This window comes from Anolis carolinensis, chromosome 4, assembly GCF_035594765.1.
Source record: "Anolis carolinensis isolate JA03-04 chromosome 4, rAnoCar3.1.pri, whole genome shotgun sequence".
In the NCBI taxonomy this organism is placed as follows: Eukaryota; Metazoa; Chordata; class Lepidosauria; order Squamata; family Dactyloidae; genus Anolis; species Anolis carolinensis.
In genome coordinates this window covers 224,727,590-224,752,635 of record NC_085844.1, presented here as the reverse complement: position 1 = coordinate 224,752,635, position 25,046 = coordinate 224,727,590, and the positions used below count along the sequence as shown (strand labels likewise).

The 25,046-nt window shown below is 40.0% G+C and overlaps 1 protein-coding gene across 1 annotated transcript; it reads left to right on the top strand.

The window, feature by feature from the left end:
* The first annotated feature begins 2,475 nt into the window (after positions 1 to 2,475).
* On the top strand, positions 2,476 to 17,778 carry blcap (BLCAP apoptosis inducing factor). Its single transcript, XM_008117602.3, has 2 exons — positions 2,476 to 2,668; positions 15,957 to 17,778. The coding sequence occupies exon 2, from the start codon at positions 16,093 to 16,095 to the stop codon at positions 16,354 to 16,356; it is 264 nt and encodes an 87-aa protein (XP_008115809.1). The 5' UTR covers positions 2,476 to 2,668; positions 15,957 to 16,092; the 3' UTR covers positions 16,357 to 17,778.
* Positions 17,779 to 25,046: the final 7,268 nt, after the last annotated feature.

Genomic DNA, 25,046 nt, shown 5'->3' with positions numbered 1-25,046 from the left:
AAATTTATATACACAATACAATATAATAATGCTGTGCATGGAGTGAGCTCTGTACACTGGATCATCAGAAAGCAAAGGTGTCAATATCCCAGCCAACCAAATGGACAATTTCGGATTATGGAGTATTTTGGATTTCTGAGTAAGGGGTGCTCAACCTGGTATTAAAATTGTCATGTGGGAGTCATAACGCTTATTCCTTATTTAAGCCGCTTCTGCAATTGTGTGTTCCATAAGGTTTTATAAAGCATCATAATCAACACTTCTGCATGGGTACTTTTCCCCCCAAATCTTGCTACGTTCCCCATAGCCTTAAATAGTTGTTGCTTTCCGTTCCCTGCCTGTTTTTCTTTGTCCTTGTACACCCAACAGATAAACCACAGCTGCACATCTAAAGACGTTGGAATAGGTGCAAGACTGTCAGGTTTCTTTTTGATTTTAGTGTGAAAATTGTTAATTGCCAAAGGTGTAAATGTGGCTTAGAACTATTGTTCAGGGTTGACAAAATGGCTTTGTGGCAGGAAATCTGCTTCTGGCAACCCAGGCTAGAATGGAATAAATGCCTCTACTTTTCCTCTTTAAGAATCCTATACTCTTTGAGTGTACCAAAGGGAAACGCTAAAGAATGCTCTGACTTACGTACAGTGGCACTCATTTCACATGTCAGTAATGTAATGCTCAAGATCCTGCAAGGTAGACTCCAGCAATACATGGAGCAAGAGTTGCCAGATGTACAAGCTGAGTTTGGAAAAGGCAGAGGAACGAGAGACCAAATTGCCAATATCCACTGGATAATGGAGGAAGGCAGGGAGTTTCAGAAAAACATCTATTTCTGTTTTATTGACTATTCTAAGGCGTTTGACTGTCGATCATAATAAATTGTGGGAAGTTCTTGGTGGTATGGGGAATACCAAGTCACCTTGTCTGTCTCCTGAGAAATCTGTATAACGACCAAGTAGCCACAGTAAGAACAGGCCACAGAACAACAGACTGGTTCAAGATTGGGAAGGGAGTATGGCAGGGCTGCAGACTCTCACCCTACCTATTCAACTTGTATGGAGAACACATCATGTGGGGCTTGATGAATCCAAGACTGGGGTTAAAATTACTGGAAGAAACATTAACAACCTTAGATATGCAGATGATACCACTCTGATGGCCGAAAGTGAGGAAGAGCTGAGGAGTCTTATCACCAAGGTGAAAGAAGAAAGTGCAAAAGCTGGGTTGCAATTAAACATAAAAAAACCAAGATCATGGCAACTACACCTATTGATAACTGGCAAATAGAGAGAGAAAACGTGGAGGCAGCGAGAGACTTTGTATTTCTAGGCGCAAAGATTACTGCAGATGCAGACTGCAGTCAGGAAATCAGAAGACGTTTACTTCTTGGGAGGAGAGCAATGGCCAACCTTGATAAAATAGTGAAGAGTAGAGACATCACATTGGCAACGAAGGTCCCCATAGTTAAAGCTGTGGTATTGTGTTGTTGAAGGCTTTCATGGCCGGGATCACAGGGTTGTTGTATGTCTTTTGGGCTGTGTGGCCATGTTCCAGAAGTATTCTCTCCTGACGTTTTGCCCACATCTATGGCAGGCATCCTCAGAGGCTTATCTATGCCACACAGCCTCAGAGGATGCCTGCCATAGATGTGGGCGAAACGTCAGGAGAAAATGCTTCTGGAACATGGCCACACAGCCCAAAAGACATACAACAAAGCTGTGGTATTTCCCATAGTAACCTATGGATGTGAGAGCTGGACCATAAGGAAGGCTGAGCGAAGGAAGATAAGACACTTTTGAACTGTGGTGTTGGAGGAAAACTAGAGTGCCTTGGACCACAAGAAGATCCAACCAGTCCATCCTCCAGGAAATAATGCCCGGCTGTTCACTGGAGGGAAGGATATTAGAGGCAAAGATGAAGTAGTTTGGCCACATCATGAGAAGACAGGAAAGCTTGGAAAAGATCATGATGTTGGGGAAAATGGAAGGGAAGAAGAAGGAACTCGACCAAGGACAAGATGGATGGATGGTATCCTTGAAGTGACTGGCTTGACCTTGAAGGAGTGACGACAGCCGACAGGGAGCTCTGGCGTGGGCTGGTCCATGAGGTCACGAAGAGTCGGAAGCATAAATAAACAACAAAAACCCTTTGAGTGGAGCAAGCATGGGCAAACTTGACCCTTCCCTCCAGGTGTTTTGGACTCCAACTCCCACAATTCCTAACAGCCTACCGGCTGTTAGGAATTGTGGGAGTTGGAGTCCAAAACACCTGGAGGGAAGGCCCAAGTTTGCCCATGCCTGTAAAACATGCATTACCTCTGCCTCACTCTACATTTGCGGAGAGCTGTCTATATCAAAGCCTGCCCAAAATACTACACAGCTGTCTCCATCCAGCATTTACTGGAGGAGTTAAAGACACATGGAATAAGAAGCGCAGGCAGGATAAAAGCCTTGCCTGGCGTTCCGGAAGGGGCGTCGCCGCTTTAGCACTGGAGATTTAAAAAGGCAGTGAGGTAGACGCCTCGCCGCGGGTCTTGACACGGCAGTTGCGAGGTCCTACGGAGAGCGAGCGACGCAGCGAAAGAGCGAGCGAGCGAGTGAGGAAGGCAGGGAATGCCCGGGAGAGCGGCCTAGAGGCCTCTCAGGCGACGCCATGGCGAGGACGAGCGGAGGTGAGGGAGCCGCCGGCAGGGCCTGAGGTTTTGGTCCCCCTTGTCAGCTCATGGGGAGGGAGAGGCGACGCCTGTCTGTAGCCATAAGCGGGCAGAGAGGAGGCTCTGACTGTGGGGAATAATGGGGAAGGCCCTCATGGTCCTTTGGCCATTTGAAACCGAACAGGTTGGGTATCCTCCTTATCAGAAATGTTTCGTAACTAGGAAGTGTTTGGGACGTCAGGTTTTTTAATTTGTATATGTGTGTATGATATATGTGTATGTGTGTATTCGTGTGTGTTTGCATATGTGTATATAATGAGATATCTTAAGTAGGAAAGTCATAAATGCTCCATAAAATTATAGAGCTGGAAGAGACGCCAAGGGCCACCCAGTCCAGAAATGGTTCTGAATGAATAAAGGTAAAGGTTTCCCCTGACGTTAAGTCCAGTCATGTCTGACTCTGGGGGTTGGTGCTCATCTCCATTTCTAAGCCGAAGAGCCGGCGTTGTCCGTCGACACCTCCAAGGTCATGTGGCCGGCATGACTGCATGGAGCGCCCTTACCTTCCCGCCGGAGCGGTACCTATTGATCTACTCACATTGGCATGTTTTTGAACTGCTAGGTTGGCAGAAGCTGGAGCTAACAGCGGCCGCTCACGCCACTCCCGGGGTTTGAACCTGGGATCTTTCGGTCTGCAAGTTCAGCAGCTCAGTGCTTTAACACACTTCAGTGTATATATCTATACAGGTCTGGGCAAACTTGGGCCTTCCCTCCAGGTATTTTGAACTTCAACTCCCGTAATTCCTAACAGCCTACCGGTTTATTATGAGATATTTGAAATTAAACCCAAGCCTTATTTATTTATATTGTCGAAGGCTTTCCTGGCTGGGATCACTGGGTTGCTGTGAGTTTTCTGGGCTGTGTGGCTATGTTCCAGAAGCATTCTCTCCTGATGTTTCACCCACATCTGTGGCAGGCATCCTCTCAGGTTGAGAGGTCTGTTAGAAACTAGGCAAGTGGGGTTTATGGTTTATATATCTCTGGGGAAAGAAATTCTTGTCTGCTTGAGGCAGCTGAATAGTGCAGTTGGTCATCTTAATTAGTATTGAATGGCCTTGCAGCTTCAAAGTCTGGCTTCTTCCTGCTAGGGGAATCCTTTGTTTGGAGCTGATTAATTCATGTTTGGAATTACTCTGTTTTCTGAGTGTTGTTTTTTATTTACTGTCCTGATTTTAGAGGAATTTCTTTAGAAATCTACAGGCATGTGGACAGTTTAAACAGAAAGGAGGAAACCATAGCCATACAGCCTAGAAAGTTCACAGCAACCTTTATTTATTTATTTATTTATTGCATTTTTACCCTGCTTTATCTCAACCCCAGCAGGGACTCAGAGCTGCCTCCAAATTGGCAATATTCAGTGCCATATTAAACATAAAAACATACAAATACAGAATCATTATTCATTAAAATAATTAAAATCATAAAAATAATGGCATATAAATGTATTACATAGACTGTTAAACATTGCATGTAGACCCAAAATTATAATCCAGAAGCCATTCCAAATTACATTACATTCACTTCATAGCTACATGTTGCCCTGTACTACTCTCCAAACACTTGGTTCCATAGCCAGGTTTTAACTTTCTTTCTAAAGGACAGGAGTGAGGGAGCTGATCTGATTTTGCTATGAAGGGAGTTCCACAGCCATAGGGCCACTGCTGAGAAGGCCCTGTCACTTGTCCCCACCAACTACACCTGTGAAGGAGGTGGGACTGAGAGTAGGACCTCCCCAGAAGATCTTAGCGTCCGGGGTGATTCATAGAGGGAGATAATTCAGTCAGGTTAGCCTAAGCAGGGAATTCATTAATGCTTCCTAGAAACATAAGATTTGGGAGATAGCTCCAGGGCCATCTAGCCCATCTACATTCTGCCAGACAAATGCACAGTCAAAGCACAACAAAGGGATGTCCTGCCTGTGTTTAAATACATCTAGAGAAGGAGATTCCACCATGGTGCTACTGCAGAACAGCTCTTATCATCAGGAGGTTTTTCCTAATGTTGAAGCATAATCTCCTCTACTGCAGTTTGAATCTATTGGCCTGTGTCCTAATCTCCAGAGCAGGAGATGAAGAACCATAGACAATTACAGAGTTAAAAGAGATTCCAAGGGCTGTCCAGCCTAGCCATACCCCACTCTGCTAGGCATACAATCAAAGGGCCCCTGACAAATGGCCATCAATTTCATGGAATTAATGCAGCTTGATACCACTGATGCCATGGTTCAGTGCTATGGAATCGTGGGAGGTATATCTTCCAAAGGTCGTTTGCCTTCTATGCTCAAAGAGTCTTGGTGCCTCACTGAACTACAGCTCCCAGGATTCCATAGTATTGAGTTATTGAAGAGGTGTCAATCTATATTCATTCTACAGTGCAGATGCACCCTAAACCACACTCTGAGGTAGCACCATATTCCACAGTCAAACAGCTCTTACCATCAGGAAGTTCTTCCTAATGTTTAGGTAAAATATATTTTCCTGTAAATTGAATCCATTGATCTGTGCCTTAGTCTCTGGAGCAGTATGTATGCCTTATAAACATAGCCTGAAGGTAATTTTATAGACAATATGTTGTAATGATTTTGTGCATGAAACAAAGTTTGTGTGCACTGAACCATCAGAAAGCAAGGGTGTCACTATCTTAACCACGTATGTGGACAGTTTTGAATTTGGGAGCATTTCGGATTTCCAAATAAGCTATTGTTATTTTTGTGTGTCGCCAAATCATTTCAGATCTATGGCCATCCTAAGGTGGTCCTATCATAGGGTTATCTGTGGCAGATACATGTGACTCTTGCTCAGGATCACCCAAAAGACTTTTATGGCCAAGTGTGGATTTGAACCCTGGTCTCTAGAACCATAGTCATGACACCACACTGGCTATGGATAAGTGATACTTAACCTGTATCTTGGAGTTAATTTTAAGTTAATTTGGACAGCGTACACTGTTGATCACAGGGGATGGTAATCTGGGTAAAACCATCTCTTCTCAGAACTTCTCTCCTCTAATCCCTTTTATTCTTTGCATTCATAAAACAACATTGCTTGGGGTTGCTCAGTTAAGTTGAGCTCAGAATGAAGAAAATGAATTTCTTGCCCCATCATCGCACCACTCAAGACATGGTTTTCCATTCAAAGCAGCTCACAGAACATTAAGAAGCAGACAGAATAACAATATATGTGCAAATTTCAGAAGTTTGTCATCCATTTAAAATATATTATGAACAGAAAAGATATATATGATGTGGGATTAGATGTACCCTTGTCTGTCAGTAGGTTCACTATTCATGTGTGTGTAGTTCAATAAGTATGTAACAGGCAAAGAGTGATGATAAATATTACTTCCCAATTCTGAAGTTAAAATATTGCAAACATCTTTAAAACAGGATGTCTTCTCTTAGCTGTAAAACAGGCACATGGTGCATGCATCTGTAACTGGAGTAAGGAATGTTTTTAGTATCTGGGACTACTTCATCCGGGAATATGGTAGTTGTTTTATTTTGGAAATATGGCAGAAAGGGAATGGTCTCTATAGTTGAGCCTTCATCCTATGTAGCTTTTTTTTTTAAAAGAATCACATTTGTTTTATTCATGCTTAATTGGTGTATCACATTTATGCATGGAAAAGGCAAATAAGCAGGGTAGAGCCTAAATGTATCTACCTAAGTATCAAACCAGAGTACTCTTTAATTCGCTAAACATTGTCACCATGTGATAATCAGAGGAAAATGCTAGGGTCCACACAGATGCTTGGTCCCTACCTTGTGTTAGGTATTGAACTTGAATTTGGGAGAGCTGAGCTCAGGTCTTACACTGGACAATGGATTCATTTGATTTTTGTGTGTGTTGAAGAATGAACAAAACAAAGATTGTATCTCACTTGTATAGAATTTGAAGGCTGTGTTAACCTGGAATGCCACCTTAGTGAATAAGAGAACAAAGTTGGTAGCATAAGCTTTTGAGCATCTGAGGAAGTAGACCTATAGACTATCCACACTGCAGAATTATGGCATTTTGACACCACTTTAACTGCCATGGCTTTGTCTAATGAATTCTGGAATTTGTAGATGGTTGTGGCATCAGAGTTCTCTAACAACAAAAAGTAATTACTCACAACATTACAAATCCCCAAATTTCATGGCATTGAATAACTCCAGGGTGTATTTGCCTTTTTTGTTATACTGCATTAATATCTTGGCAGAGCTAATTAAGTTTTCAAACAATACCTTAGTACCATATTTCATTTGATGGTGATTAACTTGGGAGAAAAATGTTTAAGTATGCTTTCCCTTATCTTGTAGGCATTTGGTGTATTTTAAAGACAGCAATCTAAGAAAGAAAGTGACTTCTAGTGTATTGTTTCACCCACATTTTCATTATCCTTGTTATTTAAAATAGAACTTTCCATTTTCATATAAAATAGTGTCAAATAGTTACTGATGTTTTCAACAATAAAGATGACTAGTTTCCTTGAGACAGTACAGCGTCTCTTAAACTAAATGAGATATCGAAATTACCGGTGAGGCAGGTGAGGGTGAGTTTTCCTTCAGTGGAGCTGAATGTGCTGTTCTAAGGTATTTATCTTCGCTTCATTCATCCTGAACAATTCTAAAGTACTTGTTCATTGTACTGTATTTCCTGCTGTATAAATAAGCACTTCAGATTTAGAGATTCCAAGAAAAAGGCAGCTTGCTTGTAGCACATGGTAGCCAGTTTCATGGCAAAACTGCATTTTTGTTTTGAGGTTGATCTTTGGAAAGTAATTCAAAGACATATCTGTATTCGTCTGGAATATCAGTATGTAAAAGGATCTTGTAGCACCTTAGAGACTAATTCAGTCAACGAAGTTTGTAACATAAATTTTTGTAGACCAAATCTATTTTGTCAAATTCTTGGGAATATAAGGAAGTTAGTTATTCAATATACATTGGGCCCTCTGATGAGATTGGTTCCTGTGGATACTAATTCTCATTATATATAATGGCGTAGTAAAAGGTAGTCCTTTATATAAAAGAGTGAACTATTGAACTGATTGCTGGAAAGAGCTTGAGGCTCTGTGAAATGATGGGAGATTACAGGAGACTATCAGCGTGGTGTTTGATACATGGCAAAATCAAGGCATGACTATTCCCCCAAATATTTTCAACCCATGATTGGTTGAATGTATGGATGCAGAACCTGTAGATATGGAGAGCCAGCTGTAACTGCAAAGCAGGTTAAGGCTCAGTTTTACAGTAGAACAAATTGTGCTTTGTCAAAGGAAATGGAGAAAATCAGCTTTATGTATTAATGAGCTAGTTGTTTTGTGTGCTCAGTGCTGGGGGAAGATGTCACAGGATCCTTAAGCTCAAAACGCTTTCATTGATTGGGGACTACAGTGTTCCCTCACTACTTCACAGTTCACTTTTTGTGGATTCGCTGTTTTGCGGTTTTTCAATAAACTCTAAAAGAAAAAAATCATAAAAAATTACAATTTACAGCCTAAGGAAGGGAGGAAGGAGAAACTGAGAAAATGAGCCCAGGCCTCAACGGGAGGAGAAGGAGGCGATTTATCAACACAGGATTGGTTGATAAAGACTTAAAATAGTGTATAACTACTAAAATAATGTATAAATATATAGCGTCCCTAGTTTGCGGATTTTCACTTATTGTGGGTGGTCCTGGAACCTAACCCCCACAATAAGTAAGGGAACACTGCATACTATTTATGTAACATTAAGTATTTTCGCTCTTTGTTCATATTTTTTCACAGTTCAAGAAAGTGGAAGATCCTATTTAGGTGAACCCATTTAATACGTTAACTCAAAAACATTTAAAATATTGAAATATTTTTTCTGTCTAGGAATGTTGCAGTATATATATTTGTATATTAAATTTCATAGCTCGCATTCACAGTAGTTCTCTAATCTGTGTAGTTGCCATGCTGAAACCACATGTTACATCTCCTGAAGGCAAATGATTTATTTTGTTAATATAGCTGCACTGACATGAAGATCTGTAGAGAGAGTGTGGTTTTAAAAAAGTAAGGACCAGAGATGTTTCAAAGCTTTGCTGTCTCCTATAAGCTTTGCTGAAGAAAACTGAGAAATGGAAGTAGTGTTCCCTCACTACTTTGCGGTTCACTTTTTGTGGATTCGCTGTTTCGTGGTTTTTCAATAAAGTCTAAAAGACTATTATAAATCATTAAAAAATTACAATTTACAGCCTAAGGAAGGGAGGAAGGAGAAGCCGAAGGACAGAAAAGGAGCCCAAGCGGCAACGGGAGGAGAAAGAGGCGATTTATCAACACAGGATTGGTTGATAAAGACTTAAAATACTGTATAACTACTAAAAGAATGTATAAATATTAAAATAGTGTCCCTACTTCGTGGATTTTCACTTATTGCGGGTGGTCCTGGAACCTAACCCCAGCGATAAGTGAGGGAACATTGTAGTGTGGATGGCAGCAGATTAGACACCTCATTAGTTGTGATGAACATGTGCCTACCCCCCTGAAGTGGAAGTGCTTGGTATAATATTATATAGCTATTTTGAGATATTTCTTCAAGTGGTCTCCAGACCACAGATACGTAGAAATAGAAGTGCCCCAAGCAGGCACTTTAAAGTACTACATTATGTTTAAAAGAATGGTTGTTATATTGTGGCTTTGTACTCTATTGTATGCAACTTCCAATAGCTGATCATGTTTTACTATTTTTCCCCCTCTTATTATGAGTGGGAATGAAGATAACACTTTTGTCCCTGATAATTATCAGAAAATCAATAATTCCTTTTTTGTTTATGGTCTGCATATTTAAGGGCTGCAAGTGGCATCTTCTGTTCTTCTAGTCTGTTCTATTTTTAAAGCCAACTGGTGATTCTTTCTCTAATCCAAGATAATTGGCATTGTTATCATGAAGTTAGCCGTCTAGCTAACTTTCTACTTCTGTAAGTCTCCAAATAGCTAATGTCTCAGATTCTGGGACATTAAGCTACTAACTGACATAATTTCGCCAACATTTTGTAGTTAATAAATATTCAGTTTTGCAATCCTTACTATTAATAAGTATTAAGTAGGACATGGGCCATGGTGTATATGAGTCAAAGAGAGGGCGCAATAGGTATGGTTTGTTCCGTAGTGCTCCTAGATGCTGATCTAATGTGTGTTTCCAGTGAGTAGTGGATTAAATCTGTAAAGGAGAATATCAGAAGAGTGAAGGGAAGCAAACAATTAGGCAGCAATTGAAAGGTGCCTTTTTTAGATTCTTGAATTATGAAGCAAATACCAGGTTAACAATCTCCTATCAAATATTTTCTTCTTAGAGACTTAACATAAACCTCAATTCATAGTTAATCTAAGTTATTGTGGCATATCCAAGAGCAGCCAAGATACCCATAATGTATTATAGTGACATAGAGGATCTGGATTCTAAAATTAGCTTGATCTTGTGATTCCAAGGAGTTGTGCTCTCCTCAGTGCACATCAGTCTGATTCTTATGATAGCACTTGCCCTGGTTGTAACCTTCAGCATTCTCCTGTGCACCTTGACCTTACTGTTGATTTAAAAGCTTTATGAGTCTGAACTTGAATAGCTGTAGTGCATTAGCATTGCCTATATGAAAAGCTAAGAGAAGTTTCAGGAAATCTCTTTAAATATCTGATAAAATTAATCAAATGTAAAGTTCTCATATGAAGTCACCTTATATGGAGTTAGACCATTTGTCCATCTAGTTAAGTAGTGTTTATTTTAATTAGTCACAAATTTCCAGAGTATCTAGCCCTTCCCAGCTACGTAAGATCCTTTTAATAGGGAATATCTGCAGTGGAGCCTGGGACTCTGGCAACACAAAGCATATGCTCAGCCAAAGCTATGTTCTTGTCTTTCTAAACAATGACTTACGGTCAAGAGAAAGAACAGACTTGAAGTCTCAAATCAAAATGTAATCAGCTTAGAGAAGAACGTAGCTTACTTAAACAAAAAATACACCCCCTCCCCCCCAAAAAAACCCAACCTCTATTAACTCAACAAAATGCAGAACAAAGATAATTTCATGACTATATAAAACAGCTTCTAACTCTAGAAGTGTTTGATGTGTAGAACAAACTGCCACTCTCACTAGTGTTAGTCTCCTGCCCCATAGTCACTGAAGTGCAACATGATCAATGCTTGGCACAATACATTGATATTTCAGGCTGTCCCCTGATAAAAGTGGTTTCTCAGACAAACCTCAGGATGATGTGCCTGCTACATTTGAGCTTGGAAATAGTATAAAGAGCATGCCAAGTGTTATAAAGAGCATGCCAAACTGTTATCTATATATATAAAAGAGTGATGGCATCACGGCGATTCACAAAACAACAAAAGTACAGGCCCCCCAACCTCAAAATTTGACAACACAACCCATCATCCACGCATCAAGGTTGATACAACAAAAAGAAAAGAAAAATAAAGTCCTAATTAGAGGGAGAGCAATAATTTTTTTTATCCAATTGCTGCCAGTTTAGAGGGCTAATCTCTGCCCACTTGGTTGCCTAGCAACCAAGGGACAGCCAGGTTTCAGTTAGGGGACAGGCAGATTTAGGCCTCACTTAGACGTCTTCCACAGATTATCTAATTTGCACTGGATTATATGGCAGTGTAGACTCAAGGCCCTTCAACACAGCTATATAACCCATTTATAATCTTATATTATCTGCTTTGCACTGGATTATCTTTACTCCACACTACCATATAATCCACTTCAGTGTGCATTTTATACAGCTGTGAAGAAGGAGCCTCATATAATCCAGTTCTGAGCAGATAATATAAGATTATCAATATACAGTAGAGTCTCACTTATCCAACGTAAACAGGCCGGCAGGATAAGTGAATGTGTTGGATAATAAGAAGGGATTCAGGAAAAGCCTATTAAACATCAAATTAGGTAATCGTTATACAAATTAAGCACCAAAACATCATATTATACAACAAATTTGACAGAAAAAGTAGTTCCATGCACAGTAATCCATGCTCACTTATCCAACACTCGCTTATCCAATGTTCTGGATTATCCAACGCACTTTGTAGTTAATGCTTTCAATATATCGTGATATTTTGGTGCTAAATTCATAAATACAGTAATTACTATATAGCATTACTGTGTACTGAACTACTTTTTCTGACAAATTTGTTGTCTAACATGATGTTTTGGTGCTTAATTTGTAAAATCATAACTTAATTTGATGTTTAATAGGGTTATCCTTAATTCCTCATTATCCAACATATTCGCTTATCCAATGTTCTGCCGGCCCGTTTATGTTGGATAAGTGAGACTATACTGTACTGTATTTACAAATTTACCACTAAAATATCACAATGAATTTAAAACACTGACTACAAAAACATTGATTATGAAAAGGCAGACTGCGTTGGATAATCCAGAACATTGTATAAGTGAATGTTGGATAAGTGAGATTCTTCTTTAATATGAAATAATTACTGGGATAGAATAATGCAGAACAATATAATCTCTAAAACCAGGACAGTAAATAAACGGGAATTCCACACAGAAAACAATCAGGGCCAGCTAACACCTCCCAACAAAGTATTCCCATCATCAAAGTCTGGCAAATCCTGTTTTCTCAGGGCCACAGACAGTAGAAGCACATAAAATATCGCAAACAACACCACTCTGAAAACAAGGGAATTCCAGACAGGAAACAATCAGGGCCAGCTAACACCTCCCAACAAAGTATTCCCATCATCAAAGTCTGGAAAATCCTCTGTTTTCTCAGGGCCACAGACAGTAGAAGCACATAAAATACCGCAAACAACACCACTCTGAAAACAAGGGAATTCCAGACAGGAAACAATCAGGGCCAGCTAACACCTCCCAACAAAAAATTCACTCAGGGAGGAAACAGCCAGGCTTTAAAGCTGCAAGGCCATTACATCCTAATCATTTTTCCTAATTACAGCATTCATACTTGCCTCCAACAAACAAAAAAACCAATCAGAAATATTGTATATTCACAACCTTTAGGAAATAATATCCCCTGATGGCGCAGCGTGTTAAAGCGCTGAGCTGCTGAACTTCTGGACCGAAAGGCCACAGGTTTGAATTGGGGGAGCGGAGAGAGCCCCCACTGTTAGCCCCAGCTTCTGCCAACCCAGAAGTTCAAAAACATGCAAATGTGAGCGCATCAATAGGTACTGCTCCGGCGGGAAGGTAACGCCGCTCCATGTAGTCATCCCACATGACCTTGGAGGAGTCTACGGACAACGCCGGCTCTTCGGCTTAGAAATGGAGATGAGCACCAACCTCCAGAGTAAGACACGACTGGACTTAATGTCTGGGGAAAACCTTTACCCTTGACCTTAACTACCACCAATTCCTCAATACTTTATTTCCCATACTACCATACTTCGCCACAGCAACGCGTGGCCGGGCACAGCTAGTAAAGTATAAAGAGCATGCCAAGCTGTTATAAAGAATTGTATGCATGTGAAGTGCATGCATGTGAAAAAATTTTGAGTGCATATCCATTATAGTTATTACTTGTGCTGTAGGAGGAAAATGGTAATTTCTAGAGAACAGTGCTAACATTAGCTAGGATCATGTGTCTTCTTCCACTGGTCCATCCCCACATGGGATGCTTCAGCTCCCAGAAGCAGGGGAATGGCTTTTATTTGATTCGCCCATTTTTTTGCATTTCTCCCGATTGTTGTATGTTTTCAAGTCCTTTCTGATTTATGGCAACCCTAAGACAAACCTATCATGGAGTTTTCTTGGAAATATATTATTCAGAGAGGCCGAGAGAGTGTGATTTGCCCAAGTATGATTCACGTCTAAGTAGGGATTTGAACCCTGTTCTCCAGAGTTGCATGCACTACTCAAACCACCACACCATACTGACTTCCTATTTCACCCCCTGAAGATTATCCCCCTGTATCAGGTGAAGGGAACTGCTGTGCAGAGAGGGAATCGGGTAATATTGTCTTCCCTTTGTTTCCTGCTGGTGGAATTCCATTATTGATTTCAGTAACACATACATGGAAGAAGCCTGTTTAAGGTCCAGGCCTTTAAAAGCAATCACAAAAACTTCAGCAATTAAACCACTAGCTCTCTTCTTAACAATCTTGAGAAAGAACTCACCAGGATAATATTTTAAAGATGCTCTTTCTAATGTTGTGATTGAGTGCGCCCTCAGGCACACCATTGCTCCAGAGCGACAGAGGAATTTCTTTCTTCACCAGCTACGAGAAAAATCCAAGAGACAAATCCAGGAGACAACGTAAGATAATCTGCCTCCTGTTGGTCTGAGCCAGGCATTTGATGTAATCAGTGGAGTGGGACTTCGAAAGATTCTTAGATGTTTCCAAGTTAGTTAGCCTTATCTTATGTTTCCATGGCAATGTGCATAATACTTTTCCGCTTGACATAGCCATGCATGATAGCTTTTCAGGGGAAGCTAGAGTGAAACAGTACTGCAACCCCTCACTGTTCCTTTTTATCTCTCTGCTCTTCAAGAGCTTTGCAGCCATGCTAGAAAAACATTTATTTACAAAAATTTCATTGCTCTTCATTGACAGATGAAGCCAAGTGTAAAGCTATTGTTCTTCCCTTTCACATCTTAAGTTCTCTTATGGCTAGCCTTAATGAAATGATAGTTAAGAGACATTATAATATTACTCTTGGGATTGGTTTGTATTGCTCCATTCTTTTATGACAATACTTTGAGAAGCGCTGATAGGAATGATTCTGCAGCATTGGCATAGATACATATCAGAGGAAACTCTCTATGATGGCACTCTATTCTTAGGGGCTCAAATGTTTTCTAACCATGGGTGCAAGGGCATTAACCTGTGTCATCTGGATAGAGATATCACATAGGAAGGGTATTTAAAGAAATGCTTGATATCACATTGTGCTGGTGCACAGATGGCTTTGTCAATTACAAGAAGGCAGAATAGATAGAAGAGGCTAGAGGACAATCATTACCTCCTATTTGAAGATATTGAAGAGAACTTTTGATGATATTAGGATTTGACACATTAATTAAGTGTAACCTTTTCTTAATTGAAAAATACTTGGAAATATGTACTTTCTGTTTTGGTTTAAATATTTTTTCTGGATCATGCTAATCCAGGAAGGGCCATGCTCCACCTCCCTTGGTTTTTTTTACTTGTGTGTGTGTTTTTTTTAAAATTAAAAATGTCTCCCATTTTTATTTATATTCTTTGGGTGTTTTAGGCCAAAAAGGAATCTTGTTTCAAACCTTCACTAGGGGAATTTGAGGGTTTAAATTAAGCAAACACAGAATCAAATTATAGGTTGACTTTCAGTTTATCTTCTGGTCTCCCCAACTCTCTAGCTGAGTTGGGGAGGGAAAACATGGCAAAATTATCCACCTGCCAAGACGTTGATAAATTCTGGCATCCAGTTCCAACAATTCCAGCTTTAAAAAGAAGTATGTGCGCAAACTAGCCAGTTGCTATTTCTATGCTGTTTCCTACTTGCTTACTATATGAACCACTATTCACTTACTATGTTATAGGGCAGATACCATTTTTGAATAGTTGTTCCTGTCCTTGCTAGGCCAGATACTTCTTACTGTTAAGTACTCAGGATATAGTGGCAATATAATGAATATTTTCTGTAGAACTTGAATGTGTCTTTTAGAGCAGTACTTATCAGGCCATCTGAAGTGGGGGACTGGCAGTATTTTTTTCCAATGTGCTGCACCCTTTGGGCGCAGGATTTTGAGATGTTTCCGAGTTAGCTGGAACGTGGGTTTCCTGGAAATTTGCCAGGACCAAGAGCCAATGGCTTAGGGAATGACACTGATCCATTTACCAGCATTTTGAATAGCACTGTTTAAAAGAATTCAGCTGTCATTCCAGTTCAGGTACAATGTAAATGGAAGTTGTCAATACACTGGCAATGACTTTTACCTTTTTGAAAAGCATATATTAAAATAGCAACACACAGGGAAGAAAATATACACTGCTAGCACTGTGAAGTAGTGTGTGTACTCTTCCTGGTTATTTGAAGAGGGGAGGCTGGAAGAAGCAGTTGGGGCTCCGCAGGTCAAGGCATTGAAGTGGCAGCTGGAAAAAGTGAGGCTGTTCGGTTCTATATGAGAGTTAAGGCTGTTGAAAGTTGTGCATATGTGGGTCTGCAGTTTGTTGTGAGTTGGACCATTAAGGAATGCACATTTTTAAAAATCTGCTAATTAAATTTGCTGATTTAATCCTTTTTCTCCCTCTCTCTTTCCTTCCATCAAGACTTACTCATACATTATCACATGATTTTATGAAGCTCGCTGACCTTATTTCTGAAGAGTTGGCTGCACAGAGGAGAGGTTTTGCACTGCTGCTTTGGATTGCTGTCATCACTGTGACACCTTGATCACCTGACGCCATGTACTGCCTCCAGTGGTTACTGCCTGTTCTCCTCATCCCCAAGCCCCTCAACCCAGCCTTGTGGTTCAGTCACTCGATGTTCATGGGCTTCTATCTACTGAGTTTCCTGTTGGAGCGGAAACCTTGCACAATCTGTGCCTTGGTCTTCTTGGCTGCTTTGTTCCTCATCTGCTACAGTTGCTGGGGGAACTGTTTCTTGTACCACTGCTCTGGCTCCCAACTGCCTGACTCTGCTCATGACCCCAACATAGTGGGAACCTAAAATGTTCGACTTGGTTGCAAACTCCTCTTTTTTTTCCTTTTCTTTTAAAGGGACAGTTTTATGAGAAGGAGGTATTCTAAGGCATTTGATGGGAGTACAAGCAACCTGTTTGTCTGGATTAAAGTGTTTCATTCATGATCACCTGCACTTCCAAAATTTGCCTGTAAAATTGTACAAAGTCTGTTCATAGTGATAATTGACATTGCTGTCTGCCCAAGGGTAGCTTTTCTTCCCCCTTCTACCTTCTGTATTGTCTGAGCTTGATCCTCCCATTTCTGGTTTGGTGGTGAAGAGATCTGTTGAGTACTGCCCGACACTGGAGCAGCATTGGGCTGACTCCTCTCCTAGATTAGGATGCCACTATTAGCCTTCTGGAATGTGTCTTCCAGTTCTGTTGAGAGAATTGAAAAGCCTTTTCTCATCTTGTATTTGATAAACAGCCAGTGATTGTTGTTCTGAACGTCTGAGAGGGAACTTGCAAATGGCTAATAAGCTTGAAAGCTTTGTGGAGCCAGAGGCTGCTGATTCATCTGACCAGACTGAACAGGAATGTGTGTACTGCCAGAAAGCTTTCCAAACTATTTATCTGCCCAGATCATAGCTCAAAAATTCCAGCGTCATCATGATGCCACTTTTACAGCACAGGTGCTGAAGCTTGTCTCTCCCCTTCCCCCTGCCAAAAATTTACTTGTTTACAAAGGTCTTAGGTTGGGAAGAAAGCATGCTTTACTGTAATGTTGTGTACTTTTTACCATTTTTGCTTTTGAATTTTAAGCTCTCAGTCTTTTTAACTTGGAAAGGCAAAGGGAGTGCAGGGGGTGGGGCGGGGTGGGGGTTGAACGTGCAAGTGTCGAAATGAGATGTATGGGCTACTTTTCACTATTGAATCGGAGCTGACATTTGAAAACATATTACTTATTTCTTTTTTTCACTTCCTCTGAAGTCAAGAGTATTATTTTGTTCACAAGCAAATGATCCATGGCTCAGATATATGAGAAGAAAGCAACAGACGGTTTGGTTGCAGATCCTTACATGATTTCTGCAAAGCTAGTTTTTTTTTATTACAGTCCCAAGATTATAGCTTTATTTTTCTCCATGTACCTTCTCTCCCAAGTTAAGCTTTTATTCTCTTGCACATCAGCAATTTTCAGAGAATATTTCTTATTTCTTCCATAGGGAATGATTGCTTGTGAGAAACATAAGCTAGCCCTTGGGGGAAAGCAGACTTTTTCTTGTAATTTTAAAATATTATTTTCTTGTTTTGCCACTCATTTGGCTTCGCACAATCTTCCCTGGAGGAGTATTGCTGAAAACTTTTTTCTCCAAGGGAAAGCAATCGTGAAACTTCTACGGAGAATTTTTATTTTATTTTTTGTTCATTGCACAGCTGTTCAACAGGTTTAATAAAGCTTTATAAACTTTGGTCTGTGGACTAGTGCCATTTGTGATGCAGACACTCTTACTGGACTAAGGCCTCTGAGTTGGTAATATTTTAACTCCTTATTTCCTTCATTTCTCCCCCAACATTTCCTTTTGTTTCCAGGATGATTTAATTGCAAAATGAAGCAAACAACTAAATAAATAAATCGGGAGTTTTATATGGTAGTCCCGAACTGACCTGATCATCCTTCTCTCAAAATACTCCACTTACCTTTTCCCTCCTGAATTTAAAAAGAACATTGATGTTCTGGGCAACAGTGTGCAACCTAAATTTTTGCTGAAGCTTGTGGTACTAAAGAATTTTCCAGCAGAAAGGTTGGGAGGAAAAAGAGAGCTAGTGGAGGAATAGAAAAGGACCAGTGTTTAGACTGGATGGGTTCCATGCCCCTCTCTTTTGTCATGGTGCTGTTAGCAGATGTCTTTTAAGAACATGTCTAGGCAGTAATTTGGCAAAATCTAAAAGCGTGGGACTTAGTGGTTTTATTAAAACTTTCACTGCTTGCTTGATATTTTAAAATCTACTTTAGTTATGCACCAATGATGGCAATGGTGATTTATGCGATGGCAACTATTATGTAATGAGATAAGGTATTTAAAACTCACAAGTAGCTCATACATATAAAACAAAATAATCCAAATTGGAGATTACTAGAGCCTGGATGTTATCCCTGTGTATGTTGGGGCTGAATTTGGCATATCCACTTAATCTAAAAAAATAAACAAATGAGCTATTAAAGCCACTGTGCTTCTAGTGACAACTATACATCTGATAGCATCCTTAAACTACATACTTGATTCTTTAGAGGAATGTGCTGTGCTCCAGATCTGATGGGGCACAATTGTAGTAAACAGATGAAGTGTTCATAAGCAAGACAGGTGTTAGCCCTGATTCAGCCTGTTGCAATGCCCAGACAAGGCTCTGGCTAGAAAACTGTGTTGAAATGTCATGGGATCAGTGGCAGATGAGAGAGGCCAATTCTGTATTAGGTGAATGCCACAAAGTCCTACTATAAACACCTGTTTTTGCAGATATTAAATGGTTCCACATACCGTATATATTCAAGTATAAGCTGACCCGAATATAAGCCGAGGCACCTAATTTTACAACAAAAAAACTGGGAAAACATTGACTCAAGTATAAGCCGAGAGTGGTAAATTTCAGAAATAAAAATAGATACCAATAAAATTACATTAATTGAGGCATCAGTAGGTTAAATGTTTTTGAATATTTAACATAAAGCTCAAATTTAAGATAAGACTGTCCAACTCTGATTAAATCATGATTCTCATCTTCTTCAATGTAAATGTGCTTATGTATCCTTTTAATAATAATAGAGTAAAATAATACATGTAATAATAATAATAAATACAGGAAAATAATACAGTACATGTAATAAAACAGAGTAAAATAATAAATATAATAATAAGATCAGAGTGAAATAATAAATGTATTAATAATGAAAATAGAGTAATGTAATAGTAGCAACAATAATAGAGAAAAATAATAAATCTAATAATACCAATAATAATAGAGAAAAATAACAAATGTACCAAATATTCTCAAGTATAAGCTGACCCAAATATAAGCCAACCAGGACTCTCACCCGAGTATGAGCCGAGGGGGGCTTTTTCACTTTTAAAAAAAGGGCTGAAAAACTAGGCTTATACTTAAGTATATACAGTATTCAGGTAGCAGAGATCTTGCTATTTTGACGGGGGTGGGGGGTATGGTTTTTGTAAAGATACGGAAAACAAAGATGGTTACTCCAAAATAGTTGTGTCCATTTCCCCTCACTGGACACTGAGTGTCTTTTTTGCAGCACTTCCTAGGGTCCAGATTCAAAGCACTTATACTGCCACAGGCCCACACTGATAGGGACCGCATAGAGTAATGCTACTCACAGTGGTCTGCAGGTCAGTGGTGGTCTGAAGTGAGTGTCCGGAAGGAAAGAAACCACTGTAGCTAATGGCAAAAAATATGATGTTGGTTCATGGCATATGCGATGGGTGGAAATCCTGTCCGCCCTCCACATCAGATAGCTTTAAAAGCACTGATGTAGAAAACAGGCTTCATAGCAATTTTCCTGTGTTGTTTTGGAACACCGTAATAATGTGCAGACTGATAGATGGTGCTGGCAATCACTTTAATCTTTTCTGCTGTTTCGTTTCTGTAGGCAAGAAGGTTTCCTCACTGGAGCAGAAAAAATATGGCTCTTATTTCTATCTGTTATAGAAGTCAACAATAAGGGAGGAGTTCAGAAAGGGAAATGGGGCAGAAGGGGAGTCAGAAATTTGTATACCACTAAACTTGTCTACTCCAGTATCTTCTAGCCAATTCATTCTTGGAACCATGAAACTGCCTTTGTGTGTTCCTCCCACATCACAGGTTTATTATTAGTTCTATCTACTTTACTCTTTGTAGTTTTTCTCTTTTTGTTATCACAGTTCACTTGGTACTCAATAAAAGCATTCTTGTGCTCAGTTTCTCGCCCAATAGAAATTCCCTTGCCATTTGTTTAACAGGGCAGTTCAGCAGACCATTAACACTTAGCAACCAGAGTTTTGAAAAATCCACTTTAAAGCAACACTTCTGAAACTGTCCTCCTCTCTCTTAGAATTGGAAACTGGAATAGTTCTCTCTTTGTTATAACAGGATGGATTAAATGAAAATATTGTAAAATTCTCTATTCAATTCTATTGATATGCCCTTTTAAGTTGGCATAATTTCCTAATGAAAAGCTCTGTATTTACAGAGCATGTGCAATCTCAGGCACAACCAGAGTGTGGCATTCACAGTCTAAAGGAGAAATGTCTGTAGAGTCATATTGACCTCAGTGTTTTGTATATCATAAACTGCTTTGCAAGATGTTTGAGGTTTCAGCACTTAATAGTCTTTTGTTTTTAGATATACTTTAATCTTCTTTGCTTAATAATTTGTATTTCCCCTGTTTAAAATTGTTTCATCACTCTGCATCTGACTTCCTATAGGGAAGGTCACCTCTCACTCCAAGATTCATGACTTATACTTGAAAAGAAGAAAGGGGCCTTTTGTTCTTCAAGACAAAAATAAAACAGGTTAAAATAGTCAAAACTTACCCATTCCCCCTTTTATGCAGTCTGCCTTTTAGATGTGGCAGGCCCCATCTATCAACATGAACTATTTCTTTCCTGTGAATAAATGGACAGTTCAGCAAAGTTTTTTTTTCCAAAGCTGGTTTAACAGATCACCCATTACTAAGAAATGGAGGGCAGGGAAGAGCTGTAGCCACAGTCTCTTCTTAACCTTTGGCTTTCATTTAGAATGAAGCATGGGCTTCTTTATAATGATAATTTCATCACAGAAGGCATAAACTAACTCCCTCTTCCTTTCCAAAGACGATTTTCATGGCGTTCAGAGACACCATATTTACTTGACTGCAATGCAACATTAAATATAATGCACACCTCAAGTTTGAAAGTGTGCATTACAAAAAAAATGGATTTTCCCACCAAATGTAATGTGCCCAACTTTCTGTCCCTATGATAATTGGATTTTGAAAAAATTGGCTTGTTGTGGAAACAAGGATTGGTGATAAAGCTTCAGTGAAGACTCCTTTTTCCCATAAAAATTCTTTCATGTGTGAATTTCCCTTCCTAGGGGTAGATTTCTCTCACTTCCTGTTGTCTCTCCTTCGTTCTTATGAATCATTTGTAAGTTGAATGTTTGTAACTCAGGGACTGCCTGTAATCAAATGCGAACACAAACAGCAAGATAAATTCCTTTACGAGCCAAGTAAGATAATCCTCTTGAAGGCTCATCAGCCAACTCAGTTCAAGATTAACAACTGTCCTGACCTATGACTTGTAAAGGATTACAATGTCGTGCACTGTGAATTTATCCCGGTATGAGTTGGGAGCAGGTGATGATAGGCTAGAAATCTGCAGCAAGGGACAATTTCTGGAAATACTAGTTATCTATTAAAAAGAAATCTCACTAGCAATATAGTCAACTCTCCACATTTATGAATTTAACTTTTGTGGATTTGATTATTAGTTGATTTGATGAAAAATGTTCTCTCTGGGAATCTCTAAGTTTATTAGTGCCACTCTATTGTTAACTTGTTCCAGATGATGATCATAGAGCCATGCTAGAAATTTCTTTAGGTCCTCCAGTGCGATCTGGCAGAAATTGACCATAGAATCCTGCTAAAGAAACTAGATATGTCTACAGAGGTATTCTCACAGGTAAAACAATTGCAATGGAAAGCAGAGAGTCAAGAGCCTTTCCAAATTATCAGAAAGGGTTTCCTGTTAATCCTGTTCAGCAGTAAGGCTGCAGTCACAGAACCACAAAGGAAATAACAACAACAACAACAGGAAAAAACGGGAAAAACTCTGCTGTTATTCCTCAAAATCGAACTTCAAAGGCTCTGGCATAAACTGGGTGCCATGCCAAAAGATCTTAGCCAGCATTTGAGAACAATAAACGTTGACAAAATTATGATCTGTCAGCTGCAAAAGGCCACCTTACAGGGATCTGAGCACATCATCCGAAAATACATCACACAGTCCTAAATGCTTGCGTTCGACTTAGAATTTTGTGATACGAAATCCACCATATATATCTTGTTTGCTGTGTCATACTGTGTCTTTATGTCAATAATAATAATAATAATAGTGCGGTTTTCTGGCATTGTATATTTCTGCTGCTTCTGTGTCTGTTCATTTGTATTTTGATTCTGTAGCCCATATGTCGATGGATGTCCAGAATCAGCAGCATCCACCGTGGTCCTTTTTATTCTGGGTGACGACCGAGCCAGTATAGACTTCATTTTGGTTTGTTTTTCCATAATGTTAATGGGTTAGGTGCTCTTAGTCCCACTCCTCAGCGGAGACCTCTCTGGCTTGCTTGGACCTGCCGGTAGTTACACTACCACCCGCACAGCTCTCAGCATCCTTGGAGCAGTTAAGCCCCCCACCACCACCACAACAAGGTGGCACCCATTGAGGGGGTGGTGGAAAGGCTCTGGCACAAACCAGTACAGGTGGTCCTGGTGGTAATCGGCACACTGGGTGCCGTCTCAAAAGATCTCAGCCAGCATTTGGAAACAATAAACACTGACAAAATTACGATCTGTCAACTGCAAAAGGCCACCTTACTGGGATCTGCACGCAACATCCGAAAATACATCACACAGTCCTAAACACTTGGGAAGTGTTTAACTTGTGGTTTTGTAATACAAAATCCAGCATATATATCTCATTTGCTATGTCATACTATGTTTTTGTGTCAACAAAATTAATAATAATAATAATTCTTATCTGCTGTCCTCGTAGCTCAAGGCAGGTTAAAACATTGCTAAAAATATTCTATAAAATACACATATTAAAACTACAAAATACATATTAAAATACACAGAACAAAAAATTAAACATAAGGTGCAAGTTTAAAAATTGTAATTAAAACTGGCTGAAGTCCAAAACACCTGGAGGCCCAAAGGCTGGGAACCACTACTGTAATAAATCTGGCTGCTGTATTTTGAACCAATTGGAGTTTCCAAACTTGATACAAAGGTAGCCCAATGTAAAGCATATTGCGGAAAGCAAAATTGAGATTACCCGTGTGTGCACTATCATTTTTAGGCCCGTCAAATCTAGGAAGGGGTGTCGCTGGTGTATCAGCCGAAGCTGATAATAAGCACTCTTGACTGTCACATCTAACAAGGCTGACATTTGGAGAGATGGATCCAAGAGCACTACCAAGCTGTGGGCACAGTCTTTCAGGGGGACTGTAAATCCAGTCAGGACTGGCTGACATACCTCAATCCCCAGATTAGGAACCTTGATGTCAAGCATCTCTGTTTTATCTGGATTTAGTTTCAATTTGTTTTTCCTTGTCTAACCCATTACCTTCTCCAGGCAATCATTCAGAGGAGACATAGTATCCTTAGCTGAGGCTGTTTTTGAAGGCATGAAGAAATATATTTGGGTGTAATCAGCATACTGATATCCCCTGCCCCATGCCTACGGATGATCTCTCCCAGCGATTTTACGTAAATATTAAAAAGCATTGGGGATAGAATGGCACCTTGTGGAATGTCACGTAAAAGCTCCTTTTTGAGGAGCAGCTATCTCCAGGCACCATCATCTGGAACCTGCCTGATAAGTATGACCAGAACCACTGCAGCATAGTACCTCCAATTCCCAAACCCCCCAAGTGTTCCAGAAAGATATCATGGCAGATGGTATCAAAAGCAGATGAGGGGTTTAGAAGCACCAACAGAGACACACACCCCTTGTCAGATTAAGACATTAAGGCAACCATAGCAGTCTGAACTCTGTATCCTGCTCTGAAGTTGGTTTGAAATAGATCAAGGAAGTATGTGTCACCCAAGACTGCTTGAAGTTGGAAGGCAACTTTCTTCTCAATTACTTTGCCCAAAAAAGGAAAGTTAGAGACTGGTCTGTAATTATTAAGGTCCAGACGATTCAGGGAATGCTTTTTCAGCACTGATTCTTTTAAACAGGATGGAAAATTTCCCTCCCTGAGAGATGTGTTAATAATCTGTTGTATTTGAGATTGAATTCTGTTTCCTCCCCGAATGATCAGCCAAGAGGGGCAGGGATCAAAAACGCAGCTTGTCTTCCTTACTTGCCCCAGCAGCTTTCCCATATCAATACTCTCCAATGGAAACTTATTCCATGCAGTCCAACTTGCAGAGTTGCTAGACACTTTGTTGTTTGCTTCTGCTCCAGTGACAGCATCTAAGCCGGCTCTAAAGCATCACTACCGAGCTACCAAGGTTATAATAATGGGTTCAGAGGAAAGGGTACCTGAGTTATGCTCTCACCACTCTGAACAGCTCAGCTGGATGTGAATCTGCAGATGCAGTGCATGCAGATAAAAAAGCTCTATTTGCTGCACGTATTACCACCTTATGGGAGCAGAGATGCCCTTTATACTGTGTTTTGGCACATAAAAGTCAAGTTTTCAGCCATTTGTGGCCTAGTCATCTTTCCTGTTTCATGTCCCTGAGGATCTCTGTATACCGGGGAGCCTGATTTCTCAGAGTTCAGAAAGGATGTTTGGGAGTAATTGTGTCAATAGCCCTGGTTAGATTCTGATTCTGATTCCATTTATTGACCAGGAATGAAACAGGATTGTCAGTGATGCCCTCCAAGACCTAGCATCTGAGAGGATCCATTAGCCTTTGGGGGGGGGGGGTGTAACATTTTAATAGGCCCTCCATCTTTGCAGAGGTGGGTTGTAC

Bases quoted from the DNA above. Each gene is read 5' to 3' on its own strand.
- blcap (XM_008117602.3), top strand. From the start codon at position 16,093: ATGTACTGCCTCCAGTGGTTACTGCCTGTTCTCCTCATCCCCAAGCCC.